Consider the following 23,341-nt stretch of genomic DNA (forward strand, 5'->3'; position numbering starts at 1 on the left):
CCCAAGAACAAGTAGGCTGCGTTTTTCTGGGTTTCATTGAATAATAGCTAGTTGCTCTTTTATTCCAAAACAAAAATAAACTTAGGTATGTGAAGCAAACGCTTCACCGCCCCGCCGTGGTGGTGCAGTGGTTAAAGCGCTCGACTGCTGCGCCGAAGGATGCGGGATCGAATCCCGGCCGCGGCTGCCGCTTTTCGGTGCAGGCGAAAAGCAAGGCGCCCGTGTGCTGTGCGGTGTGAGTTCACGTTAAAGAACCCCAGGTGGTCGAAACTTCCGGGGCCTCCACTACGGCGTCTCTCGTAGCCTCAGTCGCTTTGCGACGTTAAACCCCACAAACCAAACCAAATGGTTCACAGTCGCCGGTTTCATAGCAAGTTCGCTGAATCGATCATTGTACCTGTTCAGGAAACGAGTCCGGCAGTCGTGGTTACCACCTTTTGAGTTGGAGACAACTTCCCGCCAAGTGAACTTTCACCGGGATAGGAGAGCAAAGAAGTCGTAGCGTAAATGAACCAATAACACAAACTTGACCCTCAAAGGAACACGGTAGCTTACGTCTTTCGGGATTTAGAGCTGTCGGCAGCGCGTGATTATCCGTGGCGTCTGCGCTCTCGTTATGACCGCAGGCATACCCACATATCACAGCGACGAACGCGGCAGAAGCGAATACTCGCTCTTCCGTGGTGCCTTGAGCGGCTCAGCTCGCGCGCAAGCACCGTCTGTAGCGCAAGCTGAGGCCATTAAGCGGTTTTGCGCGCTCACTTGCAGAAAGGCAGCAACGCCACCCCGGGAAAGGGGGCGGCTTTTCCACCCAGAATTATCACCGTGCTAAACTTTTCGGCGCCAAAGATGCCACGCTTTGCTTCTTCTCTCGCTCGTCGCGTACTCAGTTTTCTGGAGTCGCATAGGGAGAAGACTGTCGCATGCGTCGTTATCTTCCCTCTCTCGCATCCGCCTCGCGTGCGTACGTGACACTCGAAATTCAGTGAGACCGAGAAATTATTCGCGTCGTTAAAAGGACCGCGCAGTGTGCTCGTTTCTCTGCGGCTGGCGCGCTCACATGTATATACGCTCCGCGGACGCCACCTTCTCTCTTTACGCGAGGCTCGGATGGCGCTTTAAATCTCGTCCCCCAATCCAGCGACTCGCGTGGCACATGCAGCCTGTCTGCGGTGCGTGGCCGGACTGTATCCGCACCCGTCGTGCACTAACCGTGTCGCAGCTTCATGGAAGCTATCGCGATGACGCCACTGGTCGTGGGCCAAATGCGCGACGCTGCTTGCGACTTTGGACAGGGTCCGTATTCCGAGTTCGCGTCGTTTTTAGAAGTGTCTTTATCTCCCCGACCTTGAATCATCTGATTGCCGGAAACGCCGGAACCAGAAGTGGCAGCCACCTACGGCTCCGGTGGTTCCACCAATCAAACGACTCGAGATCAAGGACATAAATAACGACACTTCAGAAAACGACGCAAACTCGGTACACGGATCCAGCTTGTGATTCGCTAGTGTGATCGTTTAGCCCTCGCCTATCGTGATTGAGCAGCTTAAGGACTTCGACTGACGAGGGATACCATTCTTGGGAACACCGTTTCCCATTCAGCTTTCCTCTCCCTATTTCACCCCTTTTCCGACTGCCTCCACTTAGATTTCAGATTTATTTTTCAACAACACTTGGTTACCGAGGAGGCGCCAAAAAGGCAAACAAAAGTTGCCTGACGAAGCGTCTGCCTCCCGTTACACTCTTTCTCCGAGCTGTGGACAAATCTCACCAAACAAATAAAATACAACATATCGTCAAAGCTGCATTGTTCCACTTCACAAAGACCGTTCGGTTTTTTTTTTTTTTTTTTTTTTTGTATTGCCTTGTTGCACCGCCGATTCCGCTATGGAGAAGACTACAGTCTGTCCCTAGCGCTCTGACACGTTCGTCTTCGAATCACACTACTCTCGGGAAGCTCAAGTGACTTCCTTGGTGCTGGGGGCTAAGGCATACCCTGCATGTCTTGGATATCATGAAAGGCGCCACTCTGCAGGGTGCCTCCGAGAGGCGGCCGAGATGAATTAGCGTGTTTGGTTTATTACGTTAGAGCACCCGGTTAATCCTGTCGCCTGCCACCTGTCACGCGACACAAGTTAAGCTTCAAAGCAACGCCCTCTTTCTCTAGAGGTGCGAGTTTGAAAAGTCCTGAGGACGAATTGAATTTGACGTATCGATAGGTTATCAGGAGCTCTTATAAGATAGTAAAAAGGTCAAAAAATGGAGCACAGGTATCACCATCACTAGCGTTTTCGCGAGCAAACTTCGGTGCATCAAGTTGATTTATGGGAAAGACATCCGGTGACAGCCTATATCGATATCCCTTCCAAATGAGGATCACGAAGTCATTAAGTCATCTACCATCTCAACGTCACGAATCTTAGTAGAGAGGCGGGAAAATTTTTAATTCGCTTTTTTTTTGTTTTTTTTTTTGTTTGTTTTTTCATCAAGCGCGTATTTTAAATCGGCTTTAAATCGTATTTTGCGGCTTTAAAGCGTACTTTAAAGCGTCTTGAAACGTACTTTAAAGCTACCGCGAAAACATCAACATATGCAGAAACAGCCGTCTGGTCGATTTTTTTACGAGAACGAAAACTGGATAAGGTTGACGGCAGTGTGTGGCACTACTTTCAAGGGAGCTAATTTTCTGAAACTGGTCCACTGTGTGCGCCTGAAAATGAACTAGGCGCACGTCAGCTTTCGGCATCCTCCTAAGTTTCACTGGCATGAAAAGTTTCGGTCCATCGCGTGCATTTACTGCCGTGTCACTGTCAATAGCGATACGGGAACGCGTAACAACGTACCTGCAGGCATTCTATCCTTACCGTCGTCGTTGGCCTAACCAAGCACCTCTCTTTGATCCATCCAATTACCGTTTTCGTATGCAGCTTCGGCCACTGTATGCCCACAATCTTAATTTAATCCGCACGTCTGTCTTTCTGCTTTTCCCTGCTACGATTGCCTCTTAATGTAGTCAGTTACCCTTGACGAACTTCGGTTTCCTTGCTTCAGCATTCTATCCTCTGCACATACCCACCACAAAATACCCATGAGGGCTTCTTTTAGAGGGTGTCATTTGGGCATCATATAGGCATGGCAAGGGCTCACTGAGTGCATATTCCCACATCTGGCCCTAAAGGGTCCCTTTTGGGGAATTTTAGGACCGATGCAAAACAAATTTAGGCTTTATGTAGGAAAAGCTTGGGCTGCCATATGTGGTGTTGCCCAGTAAAAATGCCCACTATGTCCCGCATGTGCCGCGGCGGGGCTAATAATGGGCATGTCCGCACGTTGCCTACGTGATACCCTTGAGGGGTACTCGAGGGAAGGTCAGATGGAACTGTGAGCTTCATCCGAAAATTCCTAGGCTGCCCGAAATGGAACTGCCCACCGAAAACATCGATAGTTACCGAATGGCCTGACGCCGGGTTAGAAAGTGCTCATATACCCACTCCTGCCCACATTGGTCTTTTTCGGCACACTTTAGGGCAAATGCGATGCGAACGTGGGCCTAAAGCAGATAGAAGATGGGCTAGCCGAAATGGGGCTGCCCCTCAAAACCCGAATAGGTCCCACTTATGTCGCGGTGGGGCTGAAAAGCGGGCATGCCTTACGCTTCCCACACGAGCCTTTTTTGAGGATACTTGCAGGCAAATGCTACATATATTCGTATTATATGCGGTAAAGTTCTGATGAGCCCAATTGGGGCTGCTCATGGAAGGCCGCAGTAGGCCCCAAATTGGCTGTAAGCGGGCTTACCACGGTGAAACTTCTCCATCCTATATTTAAAGGTGCCATTTTATATGTGTAATTCATATTATACGCGCCTCCAATTGCCTCTTTTGGAGGTTTCACATAACTGTTCTAAGCACATTCATGCCATTACTAAATACTATCCTTTTTACTTTGGCAACTAGGTTAATAATGCAGTGTTGGTAGAAAATATGCAGCAATAACTGTTCCGCTATACAAGTATGTAGTAAACTACCCCGAATCTTCCCTGCGCCATTATTATTTGACACACAGCACCGAAATAAATTTTCAGACCAACGGATGATGATGAGTCGATGAGTTATGCGTCTCCGGGACAAGGTGCTTTCGGGTACCAAGTCCCGTTCCCATCTGGCTATGGTAACATAATTAGGGAGCAGTTTAGGCCAGCCTATATTATTATATGTTGGCTATAAATTTCTTGTGTTGCTGAGTGTAGGATACAAGGTAAAGTGCTCAATGTTTCACACTTTAATGGTTAATGGAACTTGGGCAGCTCCGAAAATACCAGATGCAACCCATGAGGGCAGCACGTGGGTATCGGGCTGGCCTCCGTAAAGTTCGCGCCGATACAATTCGGTTATTGGAGGGATTAACCAGCATTAAAATTGAAACGTTGATCAATGGGGCTGAACCCGCCTGTACAAAAGTCGGGCCCATTAGTGATTTTGGTATGCTGTCCACATTTGGATATATCTGGGCCGAATGCGGGCAGCCCTGTTTGGGCTGCCTACACGGGTACGAATTGGGACCGATTATGGCACAATAGGGCCGCCCACGCACGAGTCAGCACGAGTTGCAAATCCTCAGGGCACGAGTTGCAAATCCCGCATGGGGCTCGTATGTGCTACCCCCATGGGTGCAGCGGGGCCCCCACAAGCCCACTTTGGGCTACTTGGCATCCAGTTGCCCTTGATTTCGATTAGAAAAGCGTTAATCAGCGGTTAGACCTTCGACGGGGGGCGCACCAGTCGTGGTATGACGTCACGGACAGACTCCCGCAACGCAGTCGCGTTAGCCGCGATGCGAGCGAGCGCCACCGTGCATCATACTTGTAGCGGGGAGTCGCGCCGGATCACGTGGTATGACGTTGCGGACACACCTCCGCATCGCCGCTTAAAGGGAAAATGTTAGGCGCCAGATGACCTTCAGACTTGGCAGTGAAGTACATTCTGCTCTAAAAATGCATGTTGCATGTAGAGTTGCCGTCGTCGCACATGACAGCGGAAACACAGCGGCTTCTTTCGTATAAAAATAGCCTGGTAAGAGCTCTTGGAGCAAGGTGGCCATTGTTGACTTTTGCGTATGCGCAGTGTTTCTGCGGCTGATGATATCGCGACCGATGTCTTGTTATAGTTATGTGACCTAAGGCACATCGGGGTTAATTGACGACGCGCTACTCGTTCGCACGGACACCAAGAAATCAACTAGTACGAATGCCCCGACTACGTTATCTTCACGGCGCACAGAATTCGCTTCTGGTGCTTCTCGCCGCCATTATCCTTAATTTTCCACACAGAGATTTTCACAGCGTTTGCATTCCTGCCATCAACGGGCATAGATCGCCCGCTAACTAAACTGGGCGGGCAACACAAGGCCCGTATCAAGCAAGGTGCTCTGAAACAAGATCCCACAACAGAATCTCCAAGCCTTTCCATCTGCTTTATTTGATGGCCCTGCGGCGGCATTTTCTGAATTCATTCATATTGTTACGTTAGGCGATGCATGTTCACGATACACTCTTGCATGTTCTTCAACACGCTTCATCCAATTCCATTATTTTACCTCGCTCAGTAAAATAAAGTACAGCCCTTGCGTGCACTTGTCTCACTTCATGCTCCATGTTTGTCTCGATTTACTCACTGTCAGAAATACATTGTGTGAATTGTTAATCCTTTTGTCATCTGCGCTCTTTGTCACAGTTACCGAAGCTATCATCTGGACTTTGTGCTGGAGCCTGCAGTCCCCGCAGTAGCTGTGGCATTGTGAAACCTTTGCGTGCCAGGCCTGCTTACTCCTCGCAGCGACATTTCAGACGCGCTCACCTGACATTTACGGGCCGCTGCCCAGTGCGCACAAAGACGATGGCGAGGGAGATTCCGTGCGCCGATATCGTCGCTCTCCCGCTGAGTCCCCGCCGCCTTTTCTGGGCTGCCTGCGTCGCCTCGCTGAACTGAATCCGGGAATTGCGAAAGAACTGACGACTCATTTGGAGCGACTATGCTTTTTTTTTTTTTTGCCCCTTCCTTCTTTTCTTCTTTTATAGAAAAAGTGATCCTCAGTGTGCGCGCGCGTGCGCGCTTAGCCCTCCGTCAAAGTTTTGAAGACCGGGATCTCTCTCGTCAAAGCTCTACGGTGTTTTCTTTTTCTTTACCGTTATTCGAAATCGATTCCAGTTTCGCACCGGACTTCGGGTCCAAATGTGCATGAGTCCACGGAGGAGGGGGTCGATTCGGGCCAAGCGGTGGCGGCGGGCCGTCGCCTCCCCATACGTTGGCGGCGGCCGGATTAAAAGGTGGCGCGGCTCTTTCTCCTCCGCCGCCTTAATGTGCGCGCCCCCTCGCACTGCACCCGGGGCAATGCGGGGCGGTCCCCGGGAAATGTGGGAATGATTCCGGGATATAGGGAACCGCGCAGCCTGCTGCGCGACGGCGGCACGTGCGCAACTGCGGCTATCGCGGACGCCGATCGCGTGGGACAGCCTCGTTTCTTTTTCCTCCCTCGTCGCCCCCGGTGATCCACTCCGGCATCTCGGCCCGCTTCATTTGCTTTGCTCCGCCAGGAGCCCGCCAATCGTTTTCCTCTGATCTGAGTCCGCTGCCCTCTACGCCAAACCCGTACAGAACCGTGCAGCGAAGCAGAATCCGGCGATGATTTCGAGAAACCAGTGGCGCGAGAATTCCAATAAACGTCGCTCTTTTAGACGGCTCTCTTTCATTACTGCATTTGGGAAAATGTCCACGAAACCCACACAGTAAGCATAAATGTGCGGACGTTCGCGTCACGCGAGGCAGAGCTGTCCAAGATTACTGGAAAGCCGCAGGACGCCGCGTCTCTGGTATCTAATAGCGTGACTCATGCGTTCCACCTTTGCATGTGTGCCACAACTCGAAAACGCCGCATTGGGAGTTCGGATTCTCAGTTTTAGTCAGCCATATAATGACTAAATTCTGATGGGCATATGAGCTGTGTGCTCGGCAAAACAGTAGCAGACGCCACAGTGCAAACGCGCAGCGTAGGACGCGGTATCCTCGTTGTCTTACAGCGACAATTCCTTACTATGTCAGATGTGTTAAACGCTGAAACGCGCGATGCGGGAGGCATTCAAACTCGTCATCACGGCAATCCTATACGTTCCAGCCATCAAGTCATCGTTTTTCGCATTTCGTCTGAGGGTGCACGGCTGTAGGGACACGCGGCTTATGGAGTCAGGTTTATTTTTCTTTGTCGTGGCTGTTGCACAGCGAGTAAGAAATGAAGTCTCGTTCTATTGTACTTTCTGTCTTAAGTTTTTTATATAAACAGAACTTGAATTAACGTCTGCAGAGATTATCTTATCGATCGGCTCGGCCACCACTGCGTTGAAACAAAGCAAAGTTTCCAAAAAGGTGCCAGTCCGGTTTTCGTGTGCGTCGCCAACCTGCCTTCTTTCTTCCTTTCGCATCGTCTTCTTCTTCTTATTATTTTTTTTTGCGTTTAGAAAACATTGAACATATCGATTAGGAACATATCGTTCGGCTTTCAACTAGAAAATCAGAGTAACGTGCTTTCATGCGATATCGCAATTACAGAATAGATACCATGCGTTTTGCCAGAGAGTATTTGCACACAGTAAAAAGAAAGCAACTTGATGTTTCTAGTTCCCTTTTACCGAAAAATTTTCATAGCTACTGCTGGGCAAGATGTGTTGAAGAGGGTGAGAAAGATTTGGGACATGTTGTTATTGTTGTCCTCTAATGTTATGGCACTGACATGTCCGCAACCAAGACCTTCTTTTTCCATTTACACACTGGAACCCTACCCGTTAAAACTTGCTTATAAAAAAAAAAAAAAAAAGACATATATGTACCATGGGGGAGAGGGGGGAAAAACTGTTTTTTTGTGTAACAAACCAGAAACAAACATATGTTCCTTGAGTGTAACAACGCTATCTTCTTTTGGGACATGTTGCAACGTACCATTCAGAAAGATCTTCCTCTTACACCGCATGGTATCAGGTTTCTGCCAGTTCAAGACGATACAGTACCATACGATACCATACGATGCCTGCTGGGCCTGCATTCTGTGTGTCTCAGTGCTATGGATTACCGGCACGGTGACACTCGTGCCAGATCCGTGTATGAATATTTTGCCGATTCCATTGTCAAAATACATGATGTTTTGAAAGATATAGAATGTGATGCTCAAATTGAGTGGATGTTTAGAAATATTTCGAAAATGAAACGACAGCATTTTTCGCGGCCGGCCTGCTAACCTTGTAAATATTTTGTACTGTATATTTTGTCATGTTCATTTAGCAATAAAGAAAAGAAAATCCGGGGTGGCGCAGTGGTTACGGCGCTTGACTACTGTTCCCAAGGACGCGGGATCGAATCCCCCGGCCTCGGCGGCAGCTTTTCGATGGAGCCGAAAAGCAAGGCGCCCGTGTGCTGTGCGATGTCAGTGCACGTTAAAGAACCCCAGGTGGTCGAGATTTCCGGAGTCCTCCACTACGCCGTCTCTCATAGCCTAAGTCGATTTGGGGCGTTAAACCCCACCAACCAACCAACCAACCAACCAACCAACCAGATATCCTTGTTTTGGTTAAACCAGATTGTTTGCCCAGTGATTATTAAGCTCGATTTGCCATCGTAATAGTAAGGCAGAATTGTCGCTGACTCTAATAATATAGATTAATTTCGAATAATACCACCATCGACGAAGCCGTGCCTAAAATATTTATTTCGAGTAAAATGCATTTCTTTGCACGATCTGGTGTGAATTTGGGATAACGACCGAATGATGCAATGCATGCGGCATCAACTTTTGTTAGTGCAGCAGGAGCTCATCTTCTCATTCCACGTCTCCTAAGATACAGCCACAACCTGCGAAGCGTTTCGCCGCCATCATCTGGATCGGGGTACCTTCTGAAAATGTGCTCCTTAAGTTTTAATTTATATAGGAATTGACCTTGAAAGATGCAGCTTTAGAAGCAGGGGATAAGGACGCCGACCAACATATTAAACATATAGTTTGCTCTACCATCGATGAAGGGAGAAGCTTCTCCCTTCATAAGCCTGTACACGGCGTGTCATCCTCAAAGGCGCACCGTGTGCCCGGGAAAAAAAAAATATTTTGTCACCATCATGCAATCCAGTCGTCTATGTTCTGTTAAGGTGTTGGGGGCGTGTGTTATGCCCCCTGGAAACAGTACGATGGACCTGAGTTACGAGGCATAGCTGATGTAATTTATTTCCTTTTTTTTTTTTTTTTCAGAACGCGCGCGTAGAGTAAACTTATGCGGTCGATAGTACGTTGGACGAGGAAAGTTAAGTAAATTCTTGTCATTTCAACTACGTTCTTTTTCTCTTTTTTTTTTCTGGGAATTCAACCCTGGGCTCGGTTTGCAATCTCGACGTGGCGATATTTTCGGAGAGCCAAATGTGTTCCCATCTGGGGGGTGCAGAAATGAACGACGGCCGCGTTGCGACACGTGGCTCCAGTTGGGCCGGAGAAAACTTCGGGGACAAGGGGCACCGGTCGTTCAATTTATCCCGTGCGCTGAACGTACTGAAAGATCGAGCCAGGTAGCAGGCGCGTTAAGGACCGCTGGTTGCCGTGCCACCCTGCATCATGATTCTTCGCGCCGATTTACGGCGTTCTCACCAGTAGCGTGCAGCTCTGTAGCAGTAGGGCGTTGACCATCCCCAGGCCAAATTCACTCTGCAGCTTGCCGGCGTCTTGGCCATCACGGCAACTCGTAGTAGAGGGCCGATCACCGCTCGCTCAGATGTGCAACACTGTGTATATACTGAAACCGTGATTGGGTAGCGCGTACTTCAGCTTTCACAGTGCTGCACTGATTTAGTGACGTAGACTAGAGCAGTTCTTTTCTCTTAGCGCAGATCGAGCAGTGCAGTAATGCGCCGGAGGTAAACAGTCGCTATCTGTTACGCCTCGGAAGAAAGCAGCCCACGGAGATAAGGCGGACGCCGCCGGCTTCTCGGAGCAGCTTGCTACAAAACTAAGGCCAGAAATAAAGGAAAAGAAATTTGGGGAAGGTGAGAGAGCGAGGCGCAGCGAACGCCAGGAAAAACTCTTGGCTTGTGCAGATAAACCAGTTCTTCCGTCACTTGGCACTTTTTTTATCCCTGAAAGCGGCGCGGAAATACAGCATGTGTCCGTTATATGTGGCAAAGGATCGTTAATGTGACACCCACTTGTTCCAGAGTCTCCGCGTCCCGTACTATTTTTAGAGTATTGTCCCGCCCAGCAAGCCTGCCGATGCCCATTTTGCGACAGTCGAAATTGGAAGATAACTGGTGTCAAAGTTGCTGGTGGTTTAGGTATACGGTTAAATCTATAGTGTGTAGGCGAGAGCTTCATTCGCATGGTTACACGTCGGACACGACTTGGTTCTGTGCCAGGGTTCCGGCTGAACGTCGCATCCCTCTCCTCGGGGTCCGTGCTGCAGCATGGCCTGGTGCGACTGCGCGATCCTCTCTGTCAATAATACTTTTACGTCAATTATCACGTGACTCCGAACCATATGCGCACGGCATAGTTCATCGCTTTGACCTTTGTTGCCGTGGGGTGCGACCCCATAGCAACACCACAAGTGTTTCGTGGCTTGACCTCTGGCTCATTTGAAGGTCATATTCCCGTGCACGGAACTTAGGCTTTACATCGTGTAGTAAAAAAATCCTGCGCAGACTGATTTTGGTTTGCCTTGACTGTGAAAGGCGAAATTTCGGACGTAGATGACGCGCAGGATGCACCAGTACACGACCGGCAAGCCATCTCAACAGCGTGGTACGTCATGATCTAAAGATCGTGCTCAAACGCATTTGGCAAAAAGGGGCCGACGCACGATCGCTTGAAAATTGACGTATGGTTCTCGTTCCAAAATCGAGCAAAGAGAAAAGTGATAGGGAACGACGGCTGGCTCATATACTCGACGATGACGAAGAGCTATGGAGCGCCGTTGCGCTAAGCTTGCACTACATACAGCCAACTCAACTAGTTTGGTTGAAAAGACTTCGTCATTACCGTAACCCAGAATTGATAACAACGTGTCGGGGAAAAAAAAAACACGTGACTTCAGGCCGAAATTGCTTCACAATTTCGGCCTGAAGTCACGTGTGTTTTTAGGAGTATGGGGCTACTCCTGGGCCCCGCCGGGGTGGTGCAGTGGTAAGACGCCCGACTACTGTGCCGGAGTTCCCGGGTTCGAACCCGACCGCGGCGGCTGCGTTTCGATGGAGGCGAAACGAAGAGGCGTCGTGTGCTGTGCGATGTCAGCGCACGTTAAAGATCCCCAGGTGGTCGAAATTACTCCGTAGCCCTCCACTACGGCTCCTCTTTCTCTCTTTCCACTTTCATTCCCACCCTCCTCCCTTCCCTTACGGCGCGGTTCGGGTGTCCACAGAGCAAGTGTGACAGTTACTGCGCCTTTCCCTTCCTGTGAACCAATTTAACTTTTAACTACTCCTGGCCCTACGGGGCTGGAACTGGTAGGTCACTGCCGCTTGCGACGGGTGCTAGCCTGCCACCGAATTTTTACCTGTTGTAGGCCGTCATTGCACCCGCCAGCGCTTAGATGGTGGACGACGGCTGTTCTTGCGGCGCGCGTCTTTCTCTCCCTCTTATTTTTCTTTCTTCCCTATTTTCTCTTCTGTCCACAGGATTGATTGATTTATAGGAAGGGAAGGCGCGGAAACTGTCTCACTTGTTTTTCGTGGACACCTCAACCGCGCCGCGCCGTAAACACCACCTAGACGAAGTTCGTGGTGTTGAAGGGAGGAAAGTGGGAGTGAAAGTGGAAAGAGAGAAAGGGGAGCCGTAGTGGAGGGCTACCGAGTAATTTCGACCACCTGGGGATCTTTTAACGTGCGCTGATAACGCACAGCACACGGACGCCTCTTTGTTTCCCCTCCATTGAAACGCAGCCGCCGAGGTCGGGTTCGAACCCGGGTACTCCGGCACAGTAGTCGGGCGTCTTACCACTGCACCAGGCAGTGGAGGTGACACCTACAGAGCCAGTAACAAACCGTGCATTTTCCTTTCCTTCTTCTTATAGTCACAACAGGTGTACACAGAACAAGTGTGACAGATACTGCGCCTTTCCTTTCGTGTGAACCAATTTATTATTATTATTATTATTATTATTATTATTATTATTATTATTATTATTATTATTATTATTATTATTATTATTATTATTATTATTATTATTATTATTATTATTATTATTATTATTATTATTTGCAAGTTCTCTGCCAGTCTCTTAATACCGAAAACTCCGCGGAAATGAGAGGCGTTAAAGGCGGTGCCGCATCTGCTTTTAAGGCGAAGCTTAGCATTCTCTTGATTTTTATCTTGGCTGCTGTGCGAACAAAGAAAACGGCTTGAACAACGTCATTTTGATGACGGCGTTCGTGCGCCCGAGACGGCTACAGATGTACCATTAATATTCGTGGTGCACACATGCGCGAAAACAGCCCCCGCGCGTGTCTCCAATGAAGCCACCTGTCTAATGCAGCGCTGAATCTTCTCATTTTGGCCCAGATACCTTTAATTTTGAACTCCGCTCATCTCCAAGCTTCTGGTGACTATTGATAAAGCGAACTCCATGGATGATTGAACAATTCATTTTTCAAATAAGTTTTTGTCGAACTGAGCGAGGAAAAAAAGGCGGGGTGGGGGGTGTAAACTTGTGTTATCATTTTGAAATGTTGATAGTTTGAATAAGCCTGGCAAGGTGAGTGATTTTAAGAAACATAAGAAACGTAACCACTTGGTATCCAAACTCCACTATAGCACTGCCATTCTAGGTTCACCAGCCGTGTCTGTGCTTTGAGCCTTTTTATTTCTTATTTTACTTTTTTTTTCACGCTAATGCGTAAATTTTGCATCGGGATGTCGAGAATGTTGATGGTTTCATGTGCCATTCAAACCAATGCAGGTTCATCGAATGAGATAAATTATTCATCATATCAACGCTCTTATGAAAATTGTTAACATCGCTGGGCGACCTGGGGTCATATTCCTTAAGCTTGCATATTTTATCTCGGACCCATCTGCTCCTGTTTTCACTGTTGTTAGATGACGAAGCTGCAGCGTTCGAGAGTTCGTGGGAAACGACTGGATTGTTGCCTCATTGAATACATTCAATTTTCCTATCCCGGACTACTTGCTGACAGGTCTCGGCTTCAGCCCTTTATGGTCGCATGACCTTGCAAGCTGCCGCCATTGGCTGCTTTAGCAGACACGATGCCTACCATCAGTCACCAGGACGCTACGCAGTTCCTTCGCGGTGACGACGCTCACGTTTATCGCCTGACGTGCGTGTAATATTGAAGATAATAATAATAATAATAATTGGTTCACAGGAAGTGAAAGGCGCAATATCTGTCACACTTGCGCTGTGGACACCTGAACCGCGCCATAAGCGAAGGGAGAAAGGTGAGAGTAAAAGTGGAAAGAGAGAAAGGGGAGCCGTAGTGGAGGGTGCGGAATAATTTCGGCCACAGAGGCGTGAAGTCGATGCTTCTCGCGACCAGAGCGAGACGTGGCTGAATGCCAAGCGTTTAACAAACTCAGTTTGGCAGTGTTTTCTTGCCGTTTCTGCTCGCGAAGTTATATCACTGCGCTCGAAAGCAGACTAAAGCTTTTGAAGCATTTACAATAAGCGTTAACTGCTGCAGTGCACAGTGGCATGCACAGCGGTTCGCCTTGCGATTATTTCAGGCCTGCGCGCTGAAAAGATCGCGAGGCAAGTGAACTTATCGATAGCACCAGCAAACAATGCATGCTCGGGGCTCTTGACGCGTCCGTGTGTGGTGAAATCCAAGACAAGAAACCAAATATGCATGATCCAAATGTCTGCTTAGAGATCAGCTATCGGAGTTTGTGTTATGGTTCAACTCACGATATCGTCTGCCGGAAGACGAAAGGTATCAATACGGCTACCAGCGCAGCGCTTTTTTTCCGAGAGCAATATTCTGGGCGGACTTTTAAGCTGCCCGAGAAATATCGAATGCTGGATTCGTGTGAGCAAGTAGTCCAGGACTGCCCGGGACTGAAAAGCGAACGTGCCCATTAATACAGCGACCGCACCTCAGCATTGGCTGTATGACGCAGTCAGTGGCTGGCCGGTGCATGCGGCTATAGTGGACCCGCCTTCTTGTAATCTGTGTGACTGGCTGCTCGCTGTTTTCGTTTAGTGATGCCTTTATTCTGACATCCGAGCAGTTGAAAGGGAATATATAAGCTTATATAATAATAATAATAATAATAATAATAATAATAATAATAATAATAATAATAATAATAATAATAATAATAATAATAATAATAATAATAATAATAATTTATTTTTCCTTAATTACAAGGAAAGGAAAGGAGCAGCCGCCAAAAAGCTGCTTCTAAGAATACGGTCCCTTGCCTCTTCTCATCCGTATATTGCGCCTTGCTTTTGACCCAGTGCTAACAATTTTGTTGCCCAGGGTGCGACTAGGCGACAGTGACTCAGTGATCTCCCTCTTACGCTTGTTACCTCCCTCCCTCTCTCCCTCCCTCTCAACGGTGCACTCATGCAAGCGTGTCTTCGTTTCTTGTGCAGGTTGTGCATTTGTCAAGTTTAGTACACACACCGAAGCACAGGCAGCTATCAATGCTCTCCATGGCAGCCAAACAATGCCGGTAAGCCGACCGCTTCTTCTTTCTGCTGTGCATGAGTTCATCTTTCCCGGCGCTAGCTTATAAGGCAGGGTACCTCACGCATGCAACCGCGCTAGGAAGTTTTCTTTCATTCAATGCTTCTTGTCCGCTTTAGCGCGGTTACCTTTTGAAGCGATAGCCATTGTGTGAAAGCTTGTTGTTTTGCGCAGGGCGAGTAGTTATGTTGCCGATCAGGACGATTAGTATCTGTATCAGTTCCCAAAAGCATAGGTTCTACGTCGGTGTTCTTTGCTGGCTCGATAAATGAAGGTTTCGTCTATGTCGCGCACTGCCGTTCACTTTTGACTTGGTCGTCCACAGAATGTTTTGCAGCAGATTGGACTTCATACGTTACAAGCTAAATTTAAAATAATTACTTTTTAAAATGTGTCTGCACAGGAATGAAGCTGTTCAAGTATATCTACTGTCTGAAAAATATCATCAATGTGTGTTGGCAAAGGCCTCTCCGAAAATACGTGTACATTTTTATTTATTTTTTTTTTTCTGCCTTGCGGTAAATTCACTTCCCTCTAAAAATGCGCTCTCTTAAGACCATGTCAGTTAAATATAGCGACGCCCCGTTCCTTTTGAAATAACGACGCCATGTATTTTTGAAATTTGTTTAATACTACATAAGCGAAGCACTTTCACGATGGCAAATCGTTATTCTCCATATGTTCGCAATTATTTTTCGCAAGAGATAGTACAACGAGCTGTTCCTGCCGTGATCGAGCTTGAGCGGCCATATTCCTGTAGCGGCATAAACCACGCATCTCTTCTGGTCATAACTAAACAGATATAGCGTTGCGCGGTCCACTGCCGTAAGCCGTTACTGCCGCGTATGCGCAGATGACTTTTAGGACGCCAGTTGGCGCCATATGTTAGCCGGCGGCGGGCACGCTTCAGGGCCAATCAGCGCGTGCGCATTTGCATCACGCGATAGCGGATCGCTCTATGATAAAACTCTCTGCTGCCTGCGCAATCATACAGGATGTCCGTTACGTATCGGGGCTTAAGCACGGCATGATGTGCTAAAAATTAAACATTCGTCGCACGCAGTGCTATTCACACACGGTAAAATCCTCGATTTCTGAGTGTATAGCTTCAATGCAACATCTTTGTCAGACCAAACGTGCGGATATCGGAGCACAAAAAATGTGCCTATTGCTCGTATATTTAGCAAAACATTTATTACCTCCACGCAGAATGAAATCTCGTGTTTTTAAATGGATGTGACGAGCTGCACGTGACGCTTCCGCCTTAAAGGGCTCTCGTGTGCCATTAATGCTGGTACAACAGCTGATCCATTGGCACTGTTCAACCTCAGCAGGGAGTTGACAGAAGTTCATTAATTCGCGGGGCTTTATCTTCAACTGCTAATTGTGCGAGGTTTCTCTAGTAGGCCAGTGCAAAACTTTTAAACCTTGAAGAGAATGAAAATGATTTAAACGGTGGTGGAACTGGAGGTTGCGTCCATCTGGTATCGGGTTTCTGCTTTTGAAACCCAAACAATTCTTTTCAAAGCGTCACATTATCTACTATGTTGTCCTTGAAGCTTGAGTGCAGTGTCCGTGCCGATTTAGTAATCTCCTATTTCAATCGCTATGAACTCACTAATTCTAAGTTTTAACCAACGTTGTCTGTCCGCGGTGCGAAAATGTAAACTTTTCGCGAAAGCGCGCATACGATTCCTTGTTTGAGAAGAAAATGGGCTGCTGATTGCTTTTTCGCAATACAAAGCTATTCGGTAAATACTCGATTCGAATAGATTTCGAAATCCGCTATTTGCACAGCCTTATATACTCTGGCGTTTTCTTTGTAGCTGTAACGGCCGGATTCGGATCGATGTCAAATATTCCCTGCAAACTATGAGCGCGAGAAAAAGTAGTGCAACTTGCGCCTTTGGGCGCGCTCTCCTTCTCTCCCAGGGTCGCTTTCCCTCTCGGCCGTGGGCGCCCGCGTGGGCCCACACCGGCCAATGGCGGGACGTCAGCGGCTCCGAACACGTGAGCCGCTTCGACCAATCCACGTGCTTGCGATTCGGGGAGAGAAGGAGCGCGATGCCGAGTCAGTTGTGTCGCAAAAGGTCGCAGCTGCGACGCTTGGCTGCGCTGGACACCGCACGAATTGTCCGGTCAGCAAGCTGACCGAATTGCTCACTGCAGTTAGCAAGCATGTTACCAGAGCTAACAGCGGGGCACAAAAACACGAAAATTTCAGGGTATTATGTGTACATTTACGCAATGCGTTCAGAAAGCAGCGTGTACTGGACCTTTTAGGGGCAGACAAAAAAAGGGCATTTTCTATCGCGTCACTGAAAATAAGCACGAGGACACAAGTAGAAGTTCTAGTGATTGGGCGCTTGTGTTGATCATCTCAGGCTGTTCTTGAGGAGTTAAAATATTGTTTTTTCCTCGTGGCACTTAATGGCGAAAGCTGGTTTATTTTTACGCCCTGCTCCACCTTGTTCAAATAGAGGTCATTTGTTACGCCAGGTGGTGAGGATCGCTTGGTCTTATTAAGACATGGCACTTTAGCATGCTTTGAAGTTAAATCGGTTTCGGACTCCTTTTCCTAGTATAAGTGAGTTTTCGAAATTCTGTTGGCCTAGGACCGTTCGTTTAATATTGCATACGCGATTATAAAGCCTGTTAGGCATTGAACGTCTATAAAGTGTATACACCGGGAGCATATGAAACAGATATAAGCCATGCAGGAACCTAAATGGGCACCGTCATAGATATAAGCCATGCAGGAACCTAAGTGGGCGACGGTCATTTGCCGTCCCAACATTCTGATTGCTCTAAATGTAAGACCTTTTGGTGCAGGTGCATTTTCTTACAGTCTTCTACGATTAAGTGGCTCGCCCGAAGGATCATGCTCCTCGTTAGACAATCTAGACGTATACAAAACGAAGGGCTCCGTCACTCTAGGCATGAATCGCCTGGTGACATCATGATTTGTCGTGACGGTACATCGCGCGCCCCTTGTCGAACAAAACCAGCATTTCATTGAACGCATCATAGTTCACCGGCGTTCTATAATTCGTTTATAGGAAAGGAAAGGCGCTGTTTCTGTCACTCGTGGAATCCCGCTATCATTCTCCGGTAGAAAAAGAAAATTATAAATCGCGTTTCACGATCCCGGGCGCGCCGCAGTTGGTAAGGCGATGGGCTGAGGATCCAAGGGATGGGGGTTCGATTCCTGGTGTAGACAAGGCTTATTAATTTATTAACTCTCTCCCTCGAAAGGGTGGCAACTCTGATGACTACCTTCTGTAGACAACGATGAGGCTTTAAAGGCTTTTTTCGCCTTAAAATTACTTTTTTTTTTCTACTTTATGGAATACCTGATATGACCCATTGCTTAGGAGATGTCAAAAACCATCACGTGAATACGACACATAACAGTGTTTTATCTATTTATTTTGGTCGTTATTTCTGTCCAATTCTGTAACACAGCAGACAGCACGATTACCTTCTTTAGCTTTCCGGCGCCTGCGAGGCACGCCTTTCCACGAAAGCCTGGCACTGCAGCAGAGCTGCGAAAGCTCCTTGACTCGCGCGAATACGTGTGAGAAATCTCGTCAACTCTTTCGTAGCGATTTATCTCAATGCGGTGACCTGTAGCTTGCATCACTCAATCCTCATTCTCGGGCCGAAATTTATCGCCGGTGTTGCATATTTTACCGCCAGATGAAAGTCGTGAGCCTGGCAGCGTCTCTCTCGCTGGCAACAGCAGCAAAGTCTGCGCAAGGGCCGCATTTTGGTTAGTTGCGGGAGAAACGCCGTACACCGAAAGATAAATGACTGCTTCGCCGCGGAGTACCCGGCCTTGGGTGGTGTCGGGGGCTTCGGCCTGAAAGGGGCAAGGTGCAGTCTTAACGAGGTGCCGCCATATACACGCGAGAGGCCTCCCCATTTCGGGCCCCGGGAACCGCCCACGGGCAAATCTTACTGGCTTGACGCGTGCACAAAGGACCGCTCTTTCAATGACGCCGCCGCCGCTGCGCCCAGTATAGAAAATGGGGCGCCGCGCTGGCGACAATGGTTCGGCTCTTTCCCTGGCACTATAGGTGCCTTCTCGGTGACGCGCCTCTTGGCTGATGCCGCCTTGTCGAGGGCGGCGGTGCCGCGGCGTCACTTACAGGTAACGAGCGGGGGCCGCCTCTTGCCCCCTGTACGCCACTGCTTTTTGTTTCCCGAGGGGTATAGGCACGCGCGACGATGCACCGACGAGAGATATAACGGTGGCCTGCTCCTAACGGCCCTCTGCATGCGGTGCTACATGCCCTTTCATCTCGAAAAGGTATCTCTAGCAGAACAGCACTACCGGTAAAATAAGAGAAAGTATTTATTTCGGAGTGCTCAGAGGTCGGAGCCGCGTTCTCAACACGGAACGGCAACCCTTTGGTCTGCCAGTCTTATTAATGGGCGGCTTTATCCTGTGGAATCCTCTGGAGTCATAGACTGGTATATCTGCATATCTGTGACAAGTGCCATCAAGCATCTTTGAACGCTGGTCGGAGGAGCTCTGCAGCTGGAGAGAAAGAAGGGAGTTCGAATGATAATCGGGCTGTGTGGCATGGGTGGGAGTGATGGAAAGGCGAGCTCCGAGCTTCTCCGGCGTTCCCGATAGATGGCGATTCTGAAAGAAGGCTCTCCTTCGAGCCAGGTCATTGACAAAATGTGCAGACCGGCTCGATCGCACTCCCTCCGTGTTCTCTGTCTACACCCAGCGTGAGTGTCCGGTTGCGTTTGGCTATAAGGCTCTTTGAATAGGAAGCGTGCTTTTCAACGCCACCAGTGAAGCCTACCTGCATACGATTCATACGATAGCAGGACGGCATGCACTGTACAAGTCAAAAGAAATAGCGGGGGCTCGAAATCATCCATCTACAATAGAGAAGCCGAGGCCTACGCACTACTGCCTATTTTTGTACATCGCGAGCTCTTATACTTAGCTTAAGTGCCTCTCAACTGAGGCAAGGGGTCGGGGCTTCACCTGACCGTAATGCTATACAGTCAGCGCCGCGGCGGCCGATGCTTGCAGCCGGTAGTATTGTCTGAACGTTGGTTACTTGTAAGAATGCAAACATTTATATTATTGCAAACAGTTTCAGCGCTGTTCTCATCGAAACGGGCCAATATATAAACGAGAATAAAGCTCGGGAGTTATGGCCTTTTTTCGCGTTCTTTTCGTTTGTTTGTTTCGTTTATAGGGTTTAACATTACGAAGCGACTAGGGCTATTACAGACGCCGTAGTGGAAGGTTACGGAAATTTCGACCACCTGGTCTTCTTTAACGTGCACTGACATCGCGTGGTAGATGGACTCTGAGCTTAACGCCGCCATCTAATAGCGGCCGCCGCGGCAGGGATCGCACCTACGTCCTTGGGCCCAACAGTCGAGAACCGTAACCACTGAGCCACCGCGACGAGGCTGACATGTAGGTGAAAAGACTGAAGGAAAGCGGCGTGTGGGCGCCGGGAGGATAAAATGCTCGAAAGTTGTTTTTCTGCATCGCCGGTCGGTTTGGGCGCCCGAGAGGCGCGTTTTGGTGTCTCAGAGGCAACTGCCTATTTCGGCGTCTGCTCTCACTGAATAAGGTCAAGCTCAGCCTATCCGACCTTTCCAGGATGTGGCGATAATTCGCGGCGGTCCGCCGCCGGTCGATGGCATCGCACGACGAGCTGAGCGCCACTGAGTCACTGTCGCTCACCACGTCGATCAGTTTCTAGGTTTGCAGAAATTTCCCTCATCGAAGCAGCTCGCGAGACCAGCCAGTAGCGGAAGGCTCGGGTAGGTGTATAGCCTCTTGGGTGAAGGTGAAAACGTCCCTGCAGAAAGATGTCCCCGGAAGATTTGGCCTCGGAAAAAACATCCCCGGAATAAAAAGACCCCTGAGGAAGCGGCGTCTAGAAAGAAAACGTCCCCAAGCCAAAAATTGGCCATCTGAATTAATCGTCCCGGAACTCACTTAAAACATTTGTGTGGCTCCGAGTTTTCCAGCTCTTCAAGCCGTCAGTACTAAATTAGAAACCTACAATTTTCTGGCCGAACGGCAGGTGGGGTCGCTGAAATACACTGGCAGGCGTCAGCTCTTTCAATAGCGACAGTGTAAAATTCTTGCCACACTCCCAGTGACCATGAAGATTTTGTTCTAGGGACGGCAGGCCCAGCCTTAACCGATCATTCACATGGCCATGTGAAGCACTGCTCGCAGCGTCCGGCCCACTGTAGGTGGTGGTCATCACACCTTATCCCGCAAATAAAAAAAAAATCGAAAACGAAGGAGCTGTCAACGGGGCGCTGTTGCAGTATCAGATCGCACGACGACAGTGCAAGTCATGTCATAAAACATCACATTACAAAACAGCTCTACCAATGATGTTGAAGCACAGAATGGTCCAGAGAGGCTCTTGCCCTCGGCCAGTAATTTTTCGCTATCATTAGCATTCTTGTTATGAACGTCCCGCATCAGTATGACTTCAAATCCGGAGAGTTAAAGTAATATACTATACATTATTGCAGCAATGTACGGAGAAATGCAATCTGCGCATTATAGCACAATGAAAACTACACAATGTGAAATTTAAAACAGCGAGAAAGGGCGGAAACAAAATGCAAGCTAGATTAGAGCTAAAATCATAAATGCAGAACAAATTCATTAAAAGCCAGTAGCGGTAAAACCAATTTTTCACTGATAAGCGGGGCGCCAAGCGAGGCGAAGCTTGCGTTTCAACACGGTTGATTGCACCCACTTAGGGACATTTTTTTTTTTTTTCCTACTTTGCAAATGGGGACTTTCCTTCCGTGGACGTTTACTCCGAGGCCCTTTTTTCCGGGGATGTTTTTACCGGATCGCAGAGCCTCTTACCGCCTATTTATATGTCTTTTGTTTCTGTGGCACAGTTTCAGCTAAGAAGATGCCGACGCTGGCTTCGTCTGAGCAATGCATACAATTAGTTCGATGAAAGCTTAGTAGGAATAATGGCAGAAAAAACTGCTGCAGTGTGTTGTTAATGTTTTGGAGAAATTGTGCGAGAGGAGCGTTAAACCGCATCGCTGCGCTATGCCTCTTAGAAATGCTGTGTATTGTCGGAGAAGTAAACGTCCACGGAAGAAAAGTCCCCATTTGCAAAGTAGGAAAAAAAAAAAAAATGTCCCTAAGCGGGTGCAATCAAACGTGTTGAAACACAAGCTTCGCCTCGCTTGGCGCCCCGCTTATCAGTGACAAATTGGTTTTACCGCCACTGGCTTTTAATCACAGTTATACTTCCCTGGTGACGTGAGGTAACTGAATGGTGATGCGGTGGCAGCACATCAACGTTGAAAACGCGCCGCTCTCTCTCAGAGTCTCGTCGCTTTGTACGGGCTCGCTACAGGAACACTGCTTCATGCGGTTACCGTTTTGAATTAATGTAGTCGTCCTTCTGTGAGAGCGCTCAGCTTCTTTTTTTACTTATGTGCCGCAGCTTTAATGTGGATTATTGTTTCTTTAATCGATGAGTGAAGTTCGGGTGAAGAAATGCGTGTTTCCGGCAAATGGAGCAAAATTAGCTTGTTCCGAGAGGCCTTAGTGCAATGATATGATTATCAAACGACAAACTCGCTAACCCTCTGCGCAAGTAATTTTATTCGCCAAAGAGTGAGTTCGACAGCTTAAACTAAGCATATTCATCAAGGTTTTGTCGTAGCTCGGAGCAGCATCTACTTCGTAAAAGGAAGTGTCTTTCTCCCGTACCTCGGATGCTTTGGGTAGGAAGGCAGGCATCCTACTCGAAACTCTGCTGCTGGGAGTTGTCTACGTAAACTCAAAGCCCAATGCCATACGGGGCACCGCTCAGCGGATATGTCGCAGAGACCGGCACTCTGCGCAGCAACAGGGTTTGCTTAACGGAAGCGCGGGTCAGTGCGGTCACTCCCTTTGCCCTTTCCCTAACTTGCATTGCGGCATTGTAGCGATGTCTTTGTCTGAGTTTAGATGCTTCCAATGGTCGTTTTTGGTTGCTGCGTTGACCTAGTGTATCTCAGGTGAAGGTGAAGCCGCGAACGTCTCCCACGAGCAACGTTTTGTGATACCTATGATTCGGTAATTGCGCGGTGCGGCAGTCTGCGTTTTTCTTTTTGTTCCAGTTTTGCGATGTTTTCTTTTGTCGTCAATTGCGTGCAGTTTCGAGAACAAACACAACATTGGAGAACGAGTTGGCGCTAGCCCAGGCTCACTGCTACGACTCTACTATTTTTCAGATGTTGCGTTCACATGCATGTAATCATCGCGTATAGTAAGGGACAGTGTACGCAAACGTGTGCACAGTGGCCGAAATCTCGAACAGAAGAAAAGGTCGCGTAAAACGACTTCAATCAGGCATGACAAATGAACGCGGAAAATTTTATCAACATGAAGACATGTTGCATTCAACCGCGCAATTATCGGTAGTTGTGGTAAGACTCCGAATTTAACGGTAGTCGTCGCAGGATACCGAGGAACGTGTATGACATTCGCGGTAGCACGCGACGTTGCACGCCTGCCATTATGGACGAGGGTGCCGCTGGTGAACACTCTCAAGGGTAGGTTACACGTAACCTAAATACCTCAGAGAGTAAAA

At 48.4% G+C, this 23,341-nt stretch overlaps 1 protein-coding gene across 8 annotated transcripts in view; it reads left to right on the forward strand.

Annotated features, from left to right (window-relative positions):
• bru3 (CUGBP Elav-like family member bruno 3) overlaps positions 1-23,341 on the forward strand; it is a 609,833-nt gene that overhangs the window by 522,723 nt on the left and 63,769 nt on the right. For 7 of the 8 annotated variants that reach the window (XM_084606110.1, XM_084606111.1, XM_084606109.1 and 4 more), the window contains 2 exons: positions 14,633-14,712; positions 16,659-16,736. In XM_084606110.1, coding sequence (XP_084462236.1) covers positions 14,633-14,712; positions 16,659-16,736 — 158 coding nt within the window. The remainder of the gene's footprint in view (positions 1-14,632; positions 14,713-16,658; positions 16,737-23,341) is intronic. The other variant, XM_084606112.1, reaches the window with a different exon arrangement.

This window comes from Amblyomma maculatum, chromosome 6, assembly GCF_055883805.1.
Source record: "Amblyomma maculatum isolate TAMU_Amacu chromosome 6, ASM5588380v1, whole genome shotgun sequence".
NCBI classification, from domain to species: Eukaryota; Metazoa; Arthropoda; class Arachnida; order Ixodida; family Ixodidae; genus Amblyomma; species Amblyomma maculatum.